The sequence below is a fragment of the Aphis gossypii genome, chromosome 2, assembly GCF_020184175.1.
Source record: "Aphis gossypii isolate Hap1 chromosome 2, ASM2018417v2, whole genome shotgun sequence".
Lineage (NCBI taxonomy): Eukaryota > Metazoa > Arthropoda > Insecta > Hemiptera > Aphididae > Aphis > Aphis gossypii.
This window is the reverse complement of record NC_065531.1, coordinates 24,558,735-24,582,658: the sequence shown is the minus strand read 5'-3', so window position 1 is coordinate 24,582,658 and position 23,924 is coordinate 24,558,735. Positions and strand designations below refer to the sequence as shown.

Below are 23,924 nucleotides of genomic sequence, written 5' to 3'. Positions count from 1 at the left end.
GTAAGTTGGTCTGAACTTTGTCACTGTAGTTGATTGTAAGTTTATGTTAATATAATTATTGATAAACAGCAAACATTTTACGGTAAGACAATTGAGAAAATTAAATATTCACTATAAAATATTGATCTTTGAAAACTTACTAGATCGAATAAAGTATAAATATCTTAAAAAAAATAATAAATCGTTTATATATTGTATTGATCGACATCACGCTTGGCTATAAATCTATAACTTGCTACCAACACAAACAAATGTCAATTTTTTAAACGAAACATTTATTTTTGTTTTGGTAAGTACTAAGTATTATATACTATTTATAATATACATAAATATTATATTTTATTGTATCGAAAGACGTATAATATAATATACATCATATTCTACACACAGAGCCGTGCCGTGGGGAGGGCCTAGGGGGCATGTGCCCCGGGCGCATGGTTTAAACTGTTCAAAGGGGGCGCCAAAAAATTTTTTTTTGAATATAAGGGGGCTAATATTTTTAATTTTGCCCCGGGCGCTAAATCTTAACGGCACAGCTCTGTCTACACATATGCACATGTCATATAGATACGAGTGTATTTTTATTTTTGTTCGGCGTCTCGTAGAAAATCGAAAACCTGGAGATTTATTTTTCACGTATTCTATTGCTCACGCAAGTATGGTCAATTTTGACGGCAGTACCAGATTGCAGTGTTAGTACAGTTATATTGGTACCTACGTGTTGTAATGGATTCGCCCACCAAACAACCACATAGGGTGTGCGTGATTTGTGTTCAACGAACTAAGAAAAATAATAATGAAATAAAAAGAGACGACAGAACCGCCTTGACTGAGTTTAATGAGCCAAGCACAAAAGCTCTTCTATTCTTCCCCCCCCCTTTCTCCTCACTCTGTTTGGACCCTCGTAAACTCAATGGCAATGATACACGGTATCAGTACGGCTAATTTCAAATCGCCATCTATATGATATATGTGACTTCAATACACCGTCAAAAGAACTATAATGTACATATACTCCACAGCGAAAGTAAAACAGTATAACTGATGTAGATAGTACGTGTTTAGTTTTTGTTTTTCCACTCGGAAATAATAAGTCTTCAAAAAGAACGCGTAAAAATGTATAGATATATGTAGAAGAAATCAAAAAATAATTGATTGCAATGCTTCAAAAATATATTTTATACATATGTGATGTAGATCATTTAATGTGTTTTAAAAATAGTAATCGTCATTAATATAATATTATATTCACAGTGAAAAAAAATACCATACTATTTCATCGTGCTGCAGCAATATATCGTCAAACATGTGACATATATATTATTCTAAGACTTTGTAAACTATAATAAATAACTGTAAATATAAAGTACAGCGTTTTGTGGGGCTGGACCTAGTGCTTAACGATTCGTATATGAGACTGTTTGTATAATAAATGACCGTCGTCGGAGAGAAGTTTGTTCGCCTACAGAGGTCTAATAATTTTATGATGTGGCGGCATTCGACTAATATTTCATAAACTTATGTGCTCTATGGGTAAAATATGCGTAAATTCAGATGAAATACGAAACGATTAAAATAAACACTCAAAAGAAGAGCTAACAGTATGAATAATATGTAAATCATTGACAATTTCGTTGAAATACTTTCAGAACATTATAGACTATAAACATAATAATATGACAATAAAACATTTTTTTTTTTTGCATTTCACTAGTAAATTCAGAAATATTCAGACTACGTTTCGCATACTGCTAGCTGATTATTGTTTATATATTATATATTTATATATATTAATTACTAACAAGTTCTTTCAAAACAAATTATTTTCTTAGAGCTAGTTGGAAAAGTAAAAATCTAAAACTCGAAATGTCCTTCAATAAACGTAATACAATTTTATACATCCGTTTAAACTATCCAGTATACAGCTCATAAAATATCTAAATATAATATTTTAATCGATAGTTGTTGATTAGTAAAATTAACATATATTATAAATTAATATAATACTATATTATAATCATATTATATTAAATATTTAGAATTTATTGTAAAAAAAACTTTATGAGATTCAAACATATTATAATATGATAATAATCAAGCGCTTAAGATAATTTCAAAACCAAATCATTAAACTGCACGATAAAGATCGTGAAAATATATGATACATTTATGAAACTAGTATCGAATACAGGAAGTTACCAACGACTGCAACGATACATATAGTATGAACAACGATTTCAATTAATAACAATGCAAACTTATATACGAGTACAATAAGCTACATATAGTAATATATAGGCACAAATGTAATCTTCATTACCGTTTACGAATCGAGCGCAAGTAAGTTTTCTCTCGATAAGTTGATACAATGCGCTTTACTATATGGATGATAGTAAATATCAGCATTATACAAACTATATTATTATACATTGAATTGAAAACTTTCGAAGAAAAAAAAAAATGATAATGTCGTTCATTGCGACTCATGTGATATGAGTAACTTGGCGCCAAAAAGTGTTAACTTCGCGTCGATATATGTGTGATAAATGAGTTTTTACTGCATTTATAAGAATAGTTAGGGTATAGGAATACAAGAAGATAAAAAATCAACGCATATTGATCAATCGCAAGTAAATATTGTAACACAAGCATAAATATAAAATATAAGCAATCAATTTTAACGAAATATTATAAATGACTTTGTAAGAACATCGGATTCTCGAGAAGAACATGCTGGATAGAGATTTTCAACACGATGGAGCATATTACTAACAAGAGTACGGGTAAATTGAAGTGCTATGATTTATAAGTCATGTAACATTAACGATAAGCCAAATGGCTTCATAATAATCTTATTTTATGTACAAAAAAAATATGTATAACAAATATTATTACTAGAAAAACTATAAATCAATAAATATATGTATATAAATCATAGATTTTTTGTTCGTTTGGTTTGATTGTTTGTAATATTTTTATTTATAATAGATTTAAAATTAAAATATGTTATAATTTAAGATAGTCTTCTTTTAATGATGAGTATTACGCTATTACCTATACTTAAACGAATTTTATTTCAGACAACTTGATAAAAGTCGATTTATATATTATTGCTTTTAATACTATGAAGTATAGTTTTTGTTTGTTTATATTTTTATTTATAATATTTTTTGTAGTTATAAACTTAACAATATGCCTATACACTAGGTAGCTATATTTATTCGATCAAAAGTAATATGTAAACTTTTCATTGAGTTTTGAAACTTTATTCAAGTATGGAACGAAAAAATCATATAAATCAAACTTTTATTGTTTTCTATGGAGGAAAAAAAATAAAGGAGTGACGAATTGAATCATCTTATAAAATAAAAAAATGAACTATGTTACATAATATATTAAAAACATAAGTAGATTATATAAATGAATAATAAACCAAAAAAAGAGCAAGGAAAAAACAATTAATAAAATATAAGTCTAAGTGAGAAAAAAAATCAGCATCCTAGTTAGTGTAATATAAAAACGAAGAATTTTGTATAATCGCAGCCAACAGGTATTTTTTATCATTTTTAAATAAGAATAAAATAAATAGAGTTTAAACCTTAGATGGCAAATTTTCTACAAATAATATAGATTCTGTATATTATACAAACATATTATATGAACAACTAATTAATTACCATATTAGTATCATATTAAGATAAACACAGAGAAAAAAAAATTTGCATTCAAAGACAATAATACAGTTAGTATGATATAAATAAACGCATACTATGTAAAATAAAATTGTTGTGGTCTCGATTACAATATAATTATGGAAGTTTAATATAATGGTGTACAGTATGCACACATCGAAAGTAAAAATCGATTGCTATATACAATATAGGTACATGGTTTTTTTTTTTTAATAATAATATGCGCCTCGGTAAGATAAATATCTTTTTTTACAAAAGAACCTCCAGGGTTGAAATGTTCATTTCTACGATAATTTCCATGACAATATAATGTTTTAATTTATACACCGAAAATTATTTTCACCAACATTATCAATAACATATTATACCACGTTACAGAATGATTGTTTTGATCATTTTATCGATTTAAAACTTGTGGTGTTAGTGTTGGGTGAGAGACACAGGAGATTACATGTTTTTTATTCGATTTCGTGTTTACGGCTTTTAAAAAAAAAAAAAACTCTGATCATACCCATAAATTGAATTGAAAAATGAAATATTATAAATTATAATATATTATTTGCATAAATGGCACAATAGCTACAGCTGGCGCCCACACGACAGTTGATCCAAGTAGGTACATCACTCACTCACTGATCCGCCGATAACCCGGCCGGAAGGCGATCGATAGTAAACGCATACATATAATTAAAATCGTCGTAAACCACCAAATCTAATATTTAGGTGTACGCGTAGATCAACTTGTCGACACACGGCCGCTCGATAGACATTTAATAGCGGTACGGATAAGTTTACTATATTTTATTAATATTTTTCTGTAAATCACCCATTATGATGCCTCAAGATAATTTTCTTATAAAACATCTTAGAAGGGTATAACATTGATAATGAATCATATGCTCAGCCCAATTATTCTAAGTTTCAGAATATTTAAATAGATAGTCTCTTATTTTACGTATATTTAAACACTTATACATTTTGTTATATCTTTTAAAAAAGTTTGACGAGTGTCATGCGAGGGCACAATTATTTTGAAATTTTTTTTACTGTGTTAATTGTAATCTATTACTGATAATTGTTTTAAAAATGATAATGTTTACAAACCAAAAATTAAACGAGTTATTTCTAAATTATTAGACTTTATATACTAAGAATATTAGTTTATGTTAATTGGTTTAAATGCGTTTTGAAAATTATAGCCATTAATATTAGAATTTTATAATTTTTAAAAATGATCTAAGTGTAATAGATTAAATATTACAACTATCTTTTATATTTGATATAAAATCATTATTACGGATTATTACCCTAAAATTATTAAGTTTTATCAGTAACTTTAAATATATCAAATTTATCAAAAATAAATCATTAGGTACATTTACATAAAAAAAAGAGCAGTTTTCATTTAAGAAAGTCATTCTCTATTTCTCGAAATTATTTACAATTATTTTTATTATCATAAACATAGAACATAATATTATAATTTATAATATATAAAAAAATTGACCATGGGACCATAAAGTCGATCGACCGTTTGGTTTCAAGAAGGATAATTACTACGTAGGCGTAATAAGTTGATATTTTTTACAACACCGATATTCGACAATGTCAATGCATAATATTGTAATATACAGTACAGTATTTCCGGTTTTGACTTGTTTACGAAAGCTCGGGCCAAATAAAAACTAAATCATCTTCAATATTAAGATGAATGCCTAATACCGTTATATCCATTAGAATTATATTATGAAATACAAATTGCTATATCTTACCTGGTGATTTCTTCGACCAGCTTACATGGATCAGCGGCATAAAATTTTACACCAAAGTAAAACGTGAAGTTTTCATTACCTGAAACATAAAAATTCCAAAATAAAAATGTATACCAATCTGTATTAGTATATTATACAGAAAATAATTTTTAATTGTCTCTATAATTCTGTTTGTTTTTAAGACAAAACAATATAATAATACAATACGGTCTCAATGTAGGAAACTAAAGAAACCAGTGAGATTAATTATACAATATGTTTATTTCTGAGTACCTATATATTGTGTTTGTAAGCCACATAAGACAGTATGACACGCATAAAGCACACGATATAATATAATGGAGGGTATACGGATATAGGTGTGTATACAAAACACTACCACTCGTCGTACATAGTGATGGCACCGAGTGTATGTGGAGTAGGTGGACCAATTAGTCGACGTAGGGTATCAAACTTTGTACCAACATTGTTGACTTTCCCAGTGGAATTAACTTTCAGAATCTACCTAATAATACTAAATTCATCATGTTAGGACTTCGTGTAGCTACTAGCTAGTAGATCACTAAAAACTGAAAATAAAAAATTTCCCTTCCGAGAATTCTTTAATAAAAGAAACGTTTGGCCACAAAATTGATCTTAAAAAGCGCTCGTGATTTATTTTACTTATTTTTTCTTTACGAGCATAAAGACGTTACTCTGTTTTTATATTGCTAATAAAACGAAATGCGATATTTACCTGGCCAGCTACTCGCCAACGGATTTTTACTATCTACACCCAACCGCACACGCGGAAATACCCGACGTAATTAATGTCGTGAAATTAATTACGAGCACGTTTTACAACTGCTTAAAACACAAGTAAAAGTAATAGACACCCAAATTGGTTACCTACCCACCGGTAGATACTGGTTATTAAAAATAATATTGATCTCTTCTCTCTCTTTCTCTCACGGGCGCTTCATTTTTGTCTGAGTTGTTCACGTACGCTATTTTTGATTAAAGACAAGCACTTTAAAATAATCTTTGTTTTTTTTTGTTAATTATTTTTTACATTTAAATCTGCTTGAAATCGTGAGCTTATAAAATGAGATTATTTAACGTCGAGCTACAATGCGCATGTATATAGTGTAAGAAATCGATAAAGCCATATAGTTGTAAAATAATAAAACAAACTTAATTCTCTTAATTATTAGTTATTGCAAATCAAATTATTTTTTCATGAATCAACACGATTTTTAGAATGATTGATCAAATACGATATACAAGTCACGTCATATATAAATATGTATCATTTACATATTATACAAGTATAAATTATCTTTGGAATACTGACTGTAAATGTAGTGTATGGTGACGATTGTCTTGCTATAAATTATTGAAACGAATAGGTATCCACATGTTTATTTTGACTCTCAGTGTATAACAATCAATTTTATCTTTTTGAAAAAGATAAATAAATCGATTTTATTATGAAGTATTACTATGGCATTGTGTCCGATTATTGCGCGTTTGGAAATAATTCCAGTATATATTTTATTATAATATAGGTCGAGTACGAGGAGGAAAAAGCCACAACCGATACGCGCGTTATGGGTCGTAAATCACGAGCGTTGGCGATTTTAATCGAAATGTTTTTTACTGCCATTAAAACCCCCGGTTCAGGAGAGCGGTGGCGTATGTGAATGTGTGTGTACCCAGTAGGTAATAACATGCACAGCAGTTACGATATATTACTATTATTATTATTGCTATAGTATTAGCGGAGGGTGTACAAGGACTAGTCTAGCGTAACGCTATAGATTTTAAGGACATCGAATATCGCGATCATAACATTAAATATAGTGGCGTAAAAGTAAACATAATGATTCACCAAGAATGCTACTTATTAATATATAAGAATAATGATTTCTGAAGGTAGCTACTTAAATTATTAGGAAGATGAATTTTGTTGAAAATGTTAATACTTTCAAATTAAAATCTGAACCCAGTTATTTCTAAGTTACTAAATTCTAAGTATTAAGACCATGTAGTCTCTAAGATAGGTTTATAATATATGGAGACACATGATTTGAAAACTAGAAATTAGCATAATTTACTAATTTATAAAAATATTGCAAGTACTTATCATTTATCAAACTAAATAGGTATGAAATGTATTTTATATCGTATGTAAAAACAATATTAAGGACAGTTACTTTTATAGGACATTTAGTTTAATAACAACTCAGAAACTACTCGTTTAAATTTCAATTTAGATGCGTTTTCAAAAAAATCATCCATCTAATAGTTCACGGTAGAAAATAAAAAGTTTTTATCGCATAATACGACACTCCTTAAATGGTTAATGCATAATATAATATTTATCTAAATACATCAGTGGGATGAAAAAAAATGGACCGAACACACATACGCTGTTGACAAGGCTACAACCCTGGCTTATTATATGCAACTATACAATTATTACGGTTTTAACACGTATGCACCGCATGACTAAAACCCCATTAATACACCTTGGAACCCACTCCCATCTCACCACCGAAGCGTTGCGCGTGTACCATGTACGTAATATGTATATTTATATGCATATATATCTAACTTAATACGTTATGTATGTCCCTCCTATGGGCGTAAATAAAGATTAGTACCACATAGAAGAAGATAGGGCTAACCGAAACCAGGGTTGCAATCACCAACGAACTTTCGGTCAAAAAGGTTTTAATGCAAAATCACGCATGGTAGGTATAAATGTGTGTACTGTACGTACCTTTCATCTGTTTGTTCATTTTCTTGGAAAGATCCAGCCAGTGCTGAAACAAAAGTATGCAAAACATAAATTATTATCGACTGTACATGAATACATAGATACAAGCACGTATAATATATACTGTACACAATAATTAACAATACTGCCGTTGTGTTAATATCATGATAATTGAACATAATAACAGGACGGTTGCACATATACTATTATGTTATCCTAAATAATACGACAAAAGTTGTAGGTACCGCGTAAAACATTATTAACTGCGGAGTGCTAAACACGAATTCACAGGTAGGTATATAATTATGAATCGAAACAAAAGGTCACTTTCTCAGGTTTAAATTACAGAGAAGGGAAATATTTAAAAATCCAACTCAAAACCAAAATGCAAATTTATAATTTCTTAAACCATATCGTTGTATGGTATTCACTTTGTGAATCCACCAAAAAAAAAAAAACAAATACAAAAAAATATATAATATATTTTAATAAAAAATCTTCAGACTTATCAATCCTAAAAGTCATAATTTATGCTCAAACCATATCCTTCATACCATACGTGTTTTTATGAGTATGGCCACTATTACAATGATCAAATATCAAAATTTGGTCTTGTCATTTTTTTATTTTTTATTTTTATTGGTGGGTATAAACTGATATTAAAATTAGGACTTTTCAATAAATTTCTATGAGTTAAATCTACAAACTAAGTCTAAACACACATTTTCACTCCACGTGAATCTTTACATTTTTTGAGGTCATTTAAATAGCCAAACTTCATTGCTCCGCAGAAATTAACCACCTTATCCAGTATCATAAGTCATAACCCTTATTTTCAAACCTCAAACCCTCTTATATATCTCTATTTCCGGAAATCATTTCTGAAGGCTCAGTACCGACATCTTATTATTTAATTAATTAAACACCCACCAGTGTCATTAGTGTATGTTTATCCCCCCCACAACAACAAGCACCGTATTATATAATCCTTTATGCGTATTATCTATGAATATGTGAATTGTATAATATTCTAAATGTAATAATGTCAAAAATATACAATTCTAAAAATGTACAAGATGGTCATGAATATTTGTATAAATCTATTCGAATTAAAGATAGTATTCAACATTTTATATAAATATAAATGATATTATTATCTATTATTTATGAACACTATTTACATATAGCAGACAATGGACCTAAATTTCATGTGTCATTATAAATATTTACTTATAAAAACTACTTTAAATTTCCTACTTTTTAAGTTATAGATTATAAAATAAATACATTCTCTGATCTACCGGTTTTATTCACAATATAATAGCCTGTTTATTTCACCTGTAATTGTGTAACTCAACGCTCAAATCTATAGGGCTATATTATCACTATTATTACTCATAACATATTTTAATATTTAACTATCCAATGTGAAGTATAATAATTATATCAATGGTCATTTAAATGAACAATTATAATAAAATTGGTTAGTACACTATAATTAATTATTAAATAATTTTCACAATTTGTAATTTAACTTACAGTTTGATTTTGTGAATCCAAATAACGAAGGCCAAAGTAAGCTGTTTCGAGAAGACTCAAATGTCTTACGACCACATCAAAAACTTCTTGACCCAAACTCGATCCCTGAAAAATTAAAAAATATAATTAATTAATTTTTTTTATCAATAATTTAATCTAAAGCACTATATTATAGAAGTGGAATAACTTTCACGTAAAATAACGAACTTATAAGTACAGTATGTATAATAAATAATAATATAATATGATAATAGAAGTTTAAAGTAATTTAATTTTAAAATTTTAAAATTAATAAAATTATTTGTTACGGTATTTCTAATACAATTTAATTCCTACGATTTATAAATAAACTTATGTAATAATAAAAATATTCAAAAGGCATTTAAAAAAAAAAAAAAATACAATTTAACTTAGCATAGAGAAATATTTACGCTCAACTGAAAACAATAATAATTATTGATATGAAACAAACGAAGAAAATGTTTGTTTTAAATTTATTCAACAGAATTAATTTGCTTCAATACACTAAATATGAAATATATTATAAATGTTATAAATGTTGACTTAGAACATTGTGTTTTTGTATAGTTTTTGTATAGTTTATTATTTATTTGATGTTTTTACCGAAAAATTATTTGGTATATATCAATCATGTTATAATAGACTCAATAAAACGCTCAAGTGCCTACAACTAGGTATCAAAAAGTTTGATTCCTTTAAGTTTAAATTGCAGTCAATACGTCTATAGTAAGGTTAATAATAAATAATAATGTTTATTATCTTCAAATAATGAAATTCATAACTTTAAAAGTAACGAATATTTAGGTATAATATTCAAGTATACTATATGAATTATATTATAATAATTTCAGCTAACTTGGATTTGGATAAGTCAAACTGTTTTAATTTTAGAATGATAACAACAAATAAACAATATTTTAAGCAATATATTTTTACAACTATTTCACTGTACTTAATACTTATATTATCTTAAGGATTTGAATTGCGGTCTAAATATATTTATTTCATATGAAAAATTCCACAGTATTATATGTTTTGCTGAAGTAAAAAATAAAATTTCAAAATAATACCTATAAGGTTGGTGATTTTTGAACAACATAAAATCACCGGTGTGGCTCCCATAAAACTGTTCATCGGGTAGTTTCTCTTAATGGTGTGTAGTATAAAAAAAATGAGCTAGACGGTCATAAAAATACGATATGATCTCGGTAATAAAACTTTCGAGTGCGAACTATAGTTCTCGAATAAAGATCCTCCGAGTAAGTGTTATTCATTTTTGTTCATTTTCACAACATTATTTGAGTTCAAACACGAGTATAATCCGACTAATGATAATACTACTCTAAATTAAAATGAATCATGAGTCGTTCTAACATTTTAATTAGTTAAGTAATTATCTACTTTATGTTTAAATTGTACCATGTAAAATAACGACATTTACTTAATATTATTTTTCCAAAATGTTTACTATTTAGTATTTACTTAAAGACAGATTTATTACATTAAAAATATAACTATTTTATACTGTTTATAATAAATTTATGATGCAATAAATCTTTAAAGATCAATAATTATTAAATACCAATTCACGTTCTGGCTGACTATTAAATTGAACAATTTAATTTATTTCAATCAAAATATAAAATAAAAATCTATCAATTTTACATTTTTTACGTATTACATAATATAATATACAAATTTAAATGTTTTATGTTTTGTTTTTTAATTTTAATGATGTATATTATATTCTTACAAAAAACCTATTTTGATATGATATTATGATAATATATGTTAACTAATGTGTAGTTTTATCAACATAAATACTGTATAATATATTATACAGTTATTTCTTTATAGATTAATGTATTTCACGAATAAATAAAACAATTTTGGTTAAAAAATGGAAAAAACTTTTAATTTCAGTATATTATTATGCGCTATGCTTTTTATAGACATCTTTAAATTTGTTTCACCAAGGTACACTGTGCAGATTTTCCCATCGTTTATGGGCATTGAATCGATATTTATACGAATAATAATGAGCGAAAATGAAAACAATTTTCATTCCTTTCCGATCTATTTCATCCTATTTTCTTCCCTCGCACCCCTATTCTCTTTTCTTTCACTTTCATACACGTATACACACACGCACGTTTTCAATATTTTATATTATACACCTAAGATAGTTACCGTTTTGATTGCTTATAGGTATACACAAAATATATAAAACAAAATAACAACACGGCGGAATGGGTCCAAGACCTAAGTGTTCTCGGGAAAAACAAAAAAGAACGTCGTCGCGGGTGTTATCAAGAAGAGCGCGGAGTGAAAAGGAAATTACACCACTCACATTTTTACGCCCGGAAAATAGACCCTACACACATCAACATACACACACACATTCACACACACATGCATAATTCATGAGACGCGAAAACCATCAATCAAACAAAGCCTCGTCTTGGTCAATGCGCCGTTGCAGTTTATGTTTGTAAACCTATATATATATATAATAATACTTTATAGATAGCTCTTCGTCTTTCCACCGCTACCGTGCACTTAAGACGTTAACTGCTTTCATACAACATGCACGAAGGGAAACTACGCAGCAGATAGGCGCAGTATCCAGTTAATATAGAATGACCGGCGAGAATTCATTCGTCTGCGGCGTACACAATACGCTACAAACACAGCCTCGAGATCCTCGTCGATTTATCAAAAACGATAAAAGGGTCGCCGAACAGCAGTTTAATAGGCAATCTTGCCGAAACCGATATAATACTTTCGCATGTTAATATACCGCACACGCACGCCACACTCCATCATTTTGGTTATACAGTAGCGAAGTTATAATCATATTTCTCCCAAGAGTACACAATATTAAATAGCCGCAAAATGTTTCCAATACAATTATTCAGTTATTCGTTCGTTTTCCTGTGATTTCGTACTTTAATTTTTCGAGAGAAGCTTTTACGTGTCAAAACGCGTTTCAAATACTATAGAGGGCATATAATAGTATTATCTTCCTATAGTGAAATAGAAACATAGGTTTGTACATAAGAAGTAGATATTTATATTATATAGTGAGACACAGAATAATTTACAAAGAATGTTTATCCCCCCCCCCTATTTTCCCTCTAATAATGAATTAATTCATATTCTGATTTTTGGAATTATCACGTACACCTGCTTAAAGGCTATATTTTTAAGTACTTAGTTAGAACCTAACCTAACTAAGTGTCCTATATTAATAAAAACTTCTGTTTTTCAATTGGGGACATTTTTTTTTTTTACTTCCAATTTATTGTAAATTAGATAGTTATAAAAAAAGTTATTAAAAGTGGCTTTAAATATAAATCTCTTAAATTGTAATATATTTGGATTAAATTAGAATAGGTACGTACAATCAGTTTTAAAAATTATTAAATATTAATAAAATATCTGATAAATAATTTACAGTAAAAAGGGCAGTTTTCATTTGAAAAATAAAATTTGTTAAAATCTTAATAAATTAAAATATGGTATACTTAAAAATTCAAAAAATACTAACTATGATTAATATTATTTGAATAAATGCATTAAATAAAAATGGGTGGTGAGCACTAAGCATGCTTGATAACTCGCTGTGCATAAATATTGTGTACTATAAACCCAAGCGCCAAGAAATTTTTAATTTGATTTAAGACAGCCAACTTCTCAACACGTGTAACGTTCGAAAGTTGATAGGTATTATACTATTATAGTTTCGTAATAATATAGTTGCGTTTATCGCGGACTAATTTTGGCAAGGACGCGAGAGTTGTTTCACTGTCAAAACATGTGATACATGGTCGCGTTTACTTCCGCTTTGACTTCATCGCGGATGATTTATGACAATTATTATTACAGTTCACTTGTACTGTGAACTGGGCCTTTCAACGTAATGATGTAGTTGAAAACTATATGGATTGCTAGCGTGGGCTAGATTTAATAATATCGCGTTTGCCCATAACAGGGTATGTCGTTCAACCGTAAGAAAAGTGTATAATACAGGAAATATTGATGTGAGAAGGCGTACAAAACGACTAGTACTGCCGTACATATTATAAGTTTGATTTAATCACAAGTCGTGTTTTTCATACATATACTCAAGTTCCACAGAAATATTTTGACTAAGATCGTTACTTTTATATACAATTTTTATATGGTCATGAATGCTTGGTTCTTGGGTCACCGAAATAACAACTTCCTTTTAAGTAAAAAAATAAAATCTACACCAAATTTGGATACAATGATCATAATTTTGTTGATTTTCCAACTTATATAAGATTTAATTGTATCACTTTCTTCTAATTTTTATTTTATTTAATAATGAATTTTTATAAATTACAATTTTAAAGACGGTACTCATATAAAAAAAGGAGTTTTACTCTCAATAGACACTCTTTAAATACAATTTATATAAAAAAAAATCTCTGAAAACATGGTCACAAAGAAAGTACCTAAATTTGTTATTCCAAAACTCAGATTTTGAATAACTGCAGTATTGTTGAAAACTAAACTGAATAAAAATAAAGTGATCATGATTAGTGAATAGCTCTGTTTATGACATAGGTACCTAACTACAAGTTTATAATATACTTTTAAGCTAATGGAGAGCAAAATAATTGTAATACCGATTTTATTCGTAATGCCTACATCACGTAAAGTATTTCTCGGAATCGTATTATTTTAATGTGCACACGAGCTGTAAAGTTTTAACCTTTTGGAAAGTATTCGACATCGTGTAATATAAACATCATAATAATAGCAGACATTTACACCACGTTTATGTAATTTGAAGACGCGCGATCGATTTTAATGCTAATTTTTCGAATGAACTCGATGCGTACATTTCAACCAAAACAAACGGCACAGTGTCTTATATTTTATCGCAGAGAATCGAATTAATGGCACGCATTCGTACTAATTATTATGCTCCGCAACAATATACCATGAGTGCGGCATTATGTGCTTGATAAATTATTTCCCAGCGGCATTGCACCGAGTTTAATATTAAATCCTGGTATATGCGAAAATAAAACTGCGCGCAAAAATATCTGACACGAAAATGCACTGGTAGAACGTACGATAAGTAATAATAATAATAATAATAATTTAAAAACTATTTGGCATCTATTTGTTTATAGGTCCCACGGGTACTATTGCACCCGTCTAGAATAGTAATGTACTCATTTGCATGATCATAACAGGCTGTAAACAATAAGCCAAATGATAACACACGCAAAGCTTTGAAATAATTTTCTTCGAACACGTTCTATTTTTATTATAAAGTTATCGGTGGTAAGTCAATATTCGTTAGATGGGATCTATTTACGAAATTTTTATATTTTAATTTTTTCGCCCACTATCAGGAGCGCGTTGTCCATCGCCAGTGTAATAATATATTATAATATTATTATTTCATCAGACTACGCTAAAAATCATTGACTACCATAATAATCATCTGTTATTATAATCAATTCTTATTGTACCGATCTTAACATTTATTACATCCTATATCAGAAGTAGAAACTGTTTAAATAGTACTATAAAATATTGACAAGCATTTTAAGAGCAATTATTTTTTTTTCTATTATCGGTATAATGTATGAAGTATATATAAAAGAAAATATCATGGGAGGGATTCATTCCTCATATCCCCCGTCCCCCGTTATATGTACATAAGAAATTATCGACGCTCGTTTATTTTAGAATACTGTTATTTACTCTGTTTTAATATTTCTACGTGTGAATCAATTTAAAGAAACACGTTATGAACAATATTTACCTAGTTGATATGTTCTTTCCATCTTCACTTTTATCGAACAATAAAAAAATATATATTCAATGCATCATGTATAATAATTTATAATTTTATAAATATCAATTTTTTATTGATTCCGAGACATGAACCGGCACTGGACACATGGCGGTTAGTCCAACATTAGTAATCACTCATCAATATGTGTGATCCCAAACAAATACAAATAAGTATAACAACCGTTTTGAAATCATTTAGCAAAGTATTAATTAAAATAATATATAAATAATATCATTATTAGAGTTGTAATACCCAAATGTGTCTTCGCATTAATAAAAACCTCTTACTCAAACCCCCATTTACGGTAACACTAATTATCCATAAGGAATATAAATTCTTCCCTGTATAACTTATATCGCAATTACGACCCCCTACCCCGACACAACCAAGTTGCCGGACGCGCGCGATGGTAGTGGTCTACGACAGCTTATTATCGACGACAAAACAAACCACCGTTACAAATAATAATTGCGTTGCAGATCGTTTTAATTGTCTTTTTACGCGTTGTATTTCTAATACCGTGGCTATTATAGTAGGTATATCCTGTATGTATTATTATTATATTGTACCTATAGGTACCGCAATGAAACAGCTGGTGTCGCGATCCCGCTATGGTCGATACCACTTTTTTCATATTCCACGCGTCGTCGAGTATAACATAATAATATTACATGCGTATTTTAACCCATAATCTCCGCAGTCGCTCGTGCTGTTATAGCGAGATGGATGCACGTAAATCGCACGTACGGTAATCCTATTTTCAAATCAAACGAGTTTTTATAATATATAATGTCATAATATTATATTATGCAATACATTATTACCCGACGTAATTAAATAAATCACAGCGAGTATAATATTAGGTACCTGCGGGTATAATATGTGTATTTTAACGAACACGAAATTTTATCAACTATATACTTATTCCTTAAAGGTATTATTTTCAACCACTCTTGCGTTGTATGTATATACACTGTATATACTATATGTACAACATATACGCAAGCATAAGTACATAAGCTCATTTGCCTTTCATGGGCACGTTCTATGTTATGTAGCGACTACAACGCACAGTATGTGTACGTTGAATTTGATCATGCTCACCAAATACTGTTGAAATATTATTATGTTTACCCTTTCGTCGTTAAAACGCAAACACATGATTCCAGGATATTGCCGACGTGTTTGAAGATTGTACGGGCAAAAATAATAGTATTCTTCGTTAAAAAGACAACGGTAGATTATATTGTATACTTGTTATACCTTTTTGATGATGATGATATGGTTTGTACATGAGCTGAATATAGAGGACGCGCGAGAATCATCAATGTACACAATTCAAAAATACTAATCCCTTGATTCCTTTTTATTTTTCAAAGATAATATTTTTTAAATTGTTCATTCATGTGTGGGGAAAATTAAACTTTTGAACGATAAGATTGTATGCAAATCAAAAAAAAAAAAAAAATACTTCGAAAAAGAAAGTATATAATTACTTATTTTAATTATGTGTTGCGTCTCAATGTGCAGCTATCGGTGTGATCGTTGCAACTATATGTTACATTGTATGAATGTTGTACACATATATATTTATTAATATAGCGTAAGCAATTCATATCTCTTATAAAATACATAAACAACAAGCAAAATGAGAACAAAATGGAAAGTAAATAATTGTACCTAAAATATTGTAATAGAGGTATACCTTCTGAACTTTGAAAATTTTCAAGACACGAGTCAGAATAATAATAATAATTAATATACTCATAATATTTATGTTATTAAATTTATAAATGAACTTGTAAAATAATTATAAACTGAACCAACAAACATATATTTTTATCAACGTGTACTGTAATACTGTAAAAACATTAAAAACTATAAAACGTTGTCTATCTCTAATATAGCGTTGCACTATTGGTAGATAAATTCAATAGAGAATTTTTATGTTAATTTTAACGTAGGCATTTAAAAAAAACGTAAATTTCGTGTTATGATGATCATTATAGGCACCATTACAGCCTACAGACATTACAGAAACGATATTTTTCTACAACTATGTACTATATAAGTGTAATACTCGGGTATCGTCATTATTGTGTCATTAATAGCGATATCTCGTAAACAAAACATCAAGTCTCGAGAACCGACAAATTTCATAATAACGCATACGGTGTGGGAAATGGCGAACGTAGTTTTAATCGTTTTGTCTTGTCTGTTTTCCGTGAACGACGAAAAAGAGCAGCCGACACTCGGAAAGCGATAAATTAAAGCGCCTCCGGTTCGCCATTAATGTTGTTTTCATTCATTTTCCAGACCGCCAAACGTGTCATCTGTTTTGTTCAGAAATATTATCGCGATCCCACCATTACCGAACAAGGGCTTGAAAAGATTAAGAAACGGAAACTCGCAGTTGTTTAGAAAAGGCGGGACGCGGGAACACTAACTACTTTTATGTAATATCGCTAACCATAATAATGACGATAACCCACGATCACGTGTCCAGTTTAATATTACAAGTTAAAACTTATTGTATAAACAGATTAAAATAGACAATCTATCTGCATCGCCATATAATGTATAATATTATGTTATACATCATATTTTATGATATGTTATAAAAAAAACCAATGGATTTAAAAAAACTCAAAAAAGTTATCAAATTCAATTTGTATTAAATTTACAAGATTTTGTAGTAAATTTAGTTTATGTATAGAACAGAACATCATTCATATGATGATGGTCAACTCCATAAATACACTTGATAGGGTACTAGAGTATTTTCTAAAGGTTCGAAACACTCGTGTTGTCACCTCATGTGCAATGTCACAATGACTGATTACTAATTTGAAAAATATGACATTATTAATGTATGCCTTGGAAGTATAATAACTGAAACAGGTCTACTAATACAACAGACAAAGATCCATCCCTCTATACTTCAATTGATCAACTATAATAACAATTGTTTCAGATCTATCTCTTTATTACGGTACACCGTAATGTATTATCGCGTAACAAATACTGACTATAATAATATTGTAGTAAAATATTCAAGAAATTAATTTATCAATAAATGCACCAAACCAAACAAATGGTTTTTAATATATTTTACTGAGGTAAAATAACTATATATTATGTGTAACCTATAAAAAATAATACTGAAGACATATATTTTCCAATATGAGAAATAGTCCATTAGTTATTCAATTAGTACCTACATAGGTACATACGTCATACAAGCAACAAATCAAGCGGCTTTACAGTACCCGACTATTAATTTTTGGTATAGACGATGGGTATAATAAGAAATCTCTTTCCAATCTATCGAGTATCGATAATCCCGAAACAACACATCACATTATCACAACGTGTGGTTTTTGTTGTGGTTTTATTCGAAATTCAAACGTAAACGTTCTAAGTCGGTTTAATCTTAAAAATGTATATATTATAATGCTCTAAACAATAATATATGTTATTATTATAGTCGCAGCCCGGTCAATTAAAATAACTATATGGCCGTAAATTAGATATCACAATAGAAATAACCATTGCCAACCGAGGTCTAAGACCTTTAAATCGTATTATTCAAAATTGAAAATGCCTGAGGACAACTTCGTGACTTTCCGAGTCTCGCCGGCTGCCACTCCGCTCCACTCTACACCTTTAAAACTAAATAATACGGAACGCAGTGTAAGTTTATACGATGTCAAAGCGTATAGCATGCGTGTAGGGAGGAGGAGGACTTTTAATTCCAAGCTGTACATTGTGTCGAGGGATTTGCACATTGGCAGCTGCCATGGATTAACGTGGTCAGGTAAGAGTGTAACTTCTCATCACCACCACGCCATTCGCTTATATTAAGAAGAATTCTCCGCGGATACCGGACTTGTTTCGTTAAACGTAAAAACGAAGTACAGAGCGATCAAAATAAAGTATACAATTGCAAAAGCATAATTTTTGATTTAAATTTAATAGACAGCAAAAATAATACTGCTTGAAGTTGTATTAAAAATAATTAAAATGAATAATAACGTAAATTGCACGTAATTAAACAATAAACGTATTTGGTGACAATAATCTACCGATCGAATTAGGATTTAAATTAATGCTTAACATCTTTAAATTCTGAAATATTTAATAAACATAACAAAATAAATTTATAAAGATAATCAACTGATAAGTGACAAGATATTATAACCATTAAACTACTGAAAATGAGTCATCCAAGAGTTAAGTGGTGTCAATAAAAATATCAAAAGTAGAGTATTTTACATAAATGAAAAAGGGCATCTGATTTAAAAAATTGATGACACAACTTAAGTGAAAAAACAGTAATAAAGCAGCTATAAGAATGCGATAAAAGACATAGGTACATGGTGAGAGACATATTTAAAAATATAGAATAATTGTCATGGTCGTAGTTATTTCTTCGATAAACAAACATGTATTAATAATTGTTAAATATAATGGAATAACGTAAATAATAAATAAATATTTATAAAATATAACCACGATTTTGATGGAAAAAATAAAAATTTACAATCAGTATTATAATTGAATCATCAAAACGTGTAAAGTTAAATATAAAAACAAAACCAATTTTACCCTGTACGTAGCAGGAGACGTATTAAGATTACGGTGTCGTATTATTTATGCACGAGCAAACTACAAAATAATACCGAACGTTTTGTCCACTCCGTATACACAGGCCTCGGGCAGTATTAATTTCGGCGATGTCAACCGAACGTTCAAAAGTGCAAACATGCCACTCGCACGCCCACATTCACTACCTATATATTGTATACAGTTATTCGTTCTCGACGAAACGTGCCGTACGGTATATTGTCGGCCGCCTCCCCTTTTGGAGAATGTACTTTTGGCCACAGTTTTTGGACGAGACGGTAGCAGGGTAGGCGTATTTTTGGAGGACCGAAAGTTCGGAGACAATTAAAACTAAATGTTACGCTCTTAATTATAAAGACTAAGTTACATTTACTGCTGATACCCCCCCCCCTCTCTCGCTTCATCCGGCTGCACAATTCTAATTACTATAAGGCTTGTAATTTCAATCGTGTTTACCCAGTCACCGTCTCTGTAGCGAATAAACCGTCCCTATACCTACTTACTTACTACCAACATAGCTGGTGCAATGATCATGGCCACTGCCAATAAGACGTCTGTGCACGTTTCACAAATTAACTGCAGATTTCGGCACAAGATCCTTGTAAATAAATAACACTTTATTCATAACAATTAAATTCACAAATCTAGAGGATTAAAAAAATAATCCTCGTACTACCACCTAGGTTGAATGGTTAAAGAAAAAATCCTACTTAAAACTTTTATTCCGTGCACGGCTGTACGATAAGTTTTTTAATCGTGACGCTGTATAATATAGTTGTACGATTTCCAAGCGTGTCAATTATAATATTATTAACGTTGTAATTTAAATTCAAGTTTAAACTTTTTTATTTCATTTATTACTATTACTTTTAGACAGTGGCATATTTTTACCTATAAAAATGATATACATTTCATACAAACATGTATATATTTAGGTATCTACTATTTATACAAGTATAGTATACGTACCTATAATAATTTTCTCTGTTTTGAAGTTGCTCGTATTTCCAAAAGTAAATATATATATAAATCAAAATATTATAATATTCATAATTCATTTGAAAAGCTTTAGTAGTAAAAAAAAAATTGACTACATTTACATAAATACCGGTTAAATTATCGAGTTTAAATTAAACTGCAATTTCAACAAAAAGCAATACAACGCTCAATATATTAAAATTATTAATAATGTGTACTTAATTAAAATCTTAAGAGTGAACATAAATAATTAAAATTATTTTTATAATTAAATATTTACTGTTCTGTACTTTCATGAATTATTAGCTGTTTTTTTAATTATAAATATTAAATCCATAAAAAGTATAAATTGTTTTTTAATTCATTGATAAATTTAACTAAGTACATTAACTAATTTTCTTATATTATGACATCTTATTGTGCATACTTTCATATTATATAAAAAAAAAACTAAATAAATAAATATGTTGATCAGAACAAAGTTGATACTTGTAAAATAATAATTCATAAATACAATTTAAGTATAGATAAGTAATTTTAATTAATTATATTAGTATAGAATTACGATGATTCTGTATATAAATACATATAATATTATTTTATTAAGACGTTAATTCTTTTAAAATTTTACAATTTTAGGAAAAAACATCTAACTAAGTCTAAAAGCTTTTTCATCAAATAAGCATTTTATACACGTTAATTAACGTTTGCATATCTTGAAGACTAGCTAAAGGTTATGATTTCCCAAGAGACATTCGTTTGAACACGCAATGACTATACCTATCTCTAGGTAATGTACACGTATGCATTTCCCTCATGAAAGGTAAGCCATGATCAAAAACCCATAATAAGGTACATAGCACGCAACTTTTGGTTACATAATCAAACAATATTTTATTAGATTAAAAAGTTGAATGATTACTATATTTAGAAAATGAAAATGAAAATCCTTGTTGAACGATTACTAAAAATTTAAAAACGTTGTTACAAATCCGTAACGCGTTCACGAGTCATTTGAAGAACATACCATGTGTTTTTCTTTCTTTTTTTATTGCCTCTCAGTATAAGGATTTGTCTATTAAATGACACTTTGATTGTATTTTTATTGCCATGAAGTATTTGGGTCGCAAAACTATCGTTTACTTGGAAATATCTCAAAAACTCAATGGTACACCTGATGCAATAACGAATAACTACATTGTAATTTCGAGGTCGTTGTTTTTAAAATTAAACGAATATTTATACATAAATATATATCTATATTATACGACAGAGTATTTTACTCGAATATAAAAATAACACCACTAAGTGTAATAATCAAGCAAATCATTTTGTTTTCATAAATAATAAAAATATGTGGTAAGAAAAATATTTTAAAAAAAATCTAGTTTAATTATCTACTATAAAAACAACTAGTGATCAGAAGGTCAACAACAAGAAACAAAGTTTATAGGTATTTCTTTTGTCTTTAGATATGAAACTTATTTAGAATTTATGATATCACAAAATAATACTGCGCTATCAACAAACAAAAAGGAAATTTAATTCAGCAATATTTTTAAAAATCAAACCAAAGCAAGCAACTCTATACAGTATAATAGAAAATATGAATTCAAAGATCAAGATTAAGGAAATGTTTTTAGTGCACGTTGGTTATCTTTTTTTTTTAATGGAAGAGTAGTTAGTTCTTAAGAGGTCTAAAATAACTTTAAAAACTAATTTGGTTCTTTGTTTATTCGTTTGTAAAACTGTGAAAAATATTTATGTTGGAACAAGATCCTCTTATCTCGTAAGCTTCTTTTCATCCAGTTGATTAATTTTTGAGCATTCAGAAATATGTTTAAAACTTTTTTCAGTGATAGAATTATTAATTAAATTATAAATCAGTTTAGTGGATTTTAAAATGTGTAATGTACACTTATTTTTTTTTTAACAAAATATTGTCATTCAATACAAAAAAATGTATGTACATTTAGAATAAAAACATATTAAATGCCGAAGATTTATTAAATAAAAAATTATAACCGTTATAGCTTGTGATTCCATTTTCTATTTTAATTCAATTAAACATAACAATAAATGGCAGACAAAATGACAATAATATTATCTGAACCTTTTAATTTAATCTAAATTATAATGCTGATGTATTGTCATACTGTCGTCACTATGTCAGTACAAACTTCAAATAATTTTGTCGATTTACACGTACATACATCCGGTTTGCTTTAGGACAATATTTGATTTTTATTGATCCGATAAAAATTGATAAAATAATAGTATTTTGTTGATTTAAAAATTTAAAAAAAAAAGTGTATGACTTGTCTGATAGTATAATACGATTAAGAGAACATTAAATTAGAACTTTTGACGCTATTACACAATAATAGGTATGTCAAAATATAATCACGTTTAAACAGAAAGGATGTACTAGGAGTTAATAAAATAGAGAAATATTGTTACTAGTTATAAATATAAATAATGTAAATTATTTAATAACAATAAAAAGAAATAAATGTATTTCAAACAATATGCCATCGCCGAAATTTAACAATAGGATACCAGTGAAAATTACAAATATGTATGAATATTGTTAATACTATATTATTATTGTTATTAAAACCGTCATGAAATAACACAGTAACGCACACTGGTCAACGTTTTCAATGTATTGAATTTTGAATATCCAATGTATA

The 23,924-nt window shown here is 28.6% G+C and overlaps 1 protein-coding gene across 3 annotated transcripts in view; it reads right to left on the bottom strand.

The window, feature by feature from the left end:
• The window catches only part of LOC114128648 (band 4.1-like protein 4), a 142,160-nt gene that overhangs the window by 68,086 nt on the left and 50,150 nt on the right, over positions 1-23,924 (bottom strand). For all 3 annotated transcript variants that reach the window (XM_050202329.1, XM_050202327.1, XM_050202328.1), the window contains exons 3-5: positions 9,765-9,869; positions 8,229-8,271; positions 5,465-5,543 (exon numbers count right to left, since the gene is read on the bottom strand). In XM_050202329.1, the coding sequence (XP_050058286.1) occupies positions 5,465-5,543; positions 8,229-8,271; positions 9,765-9,869 (227 nt within the window). The remainder of the gene's footprint in view (positions 1-5,464; positions 5,544-8,228; positions 8,272-9,764; positions 9,870-23,924) is intronic.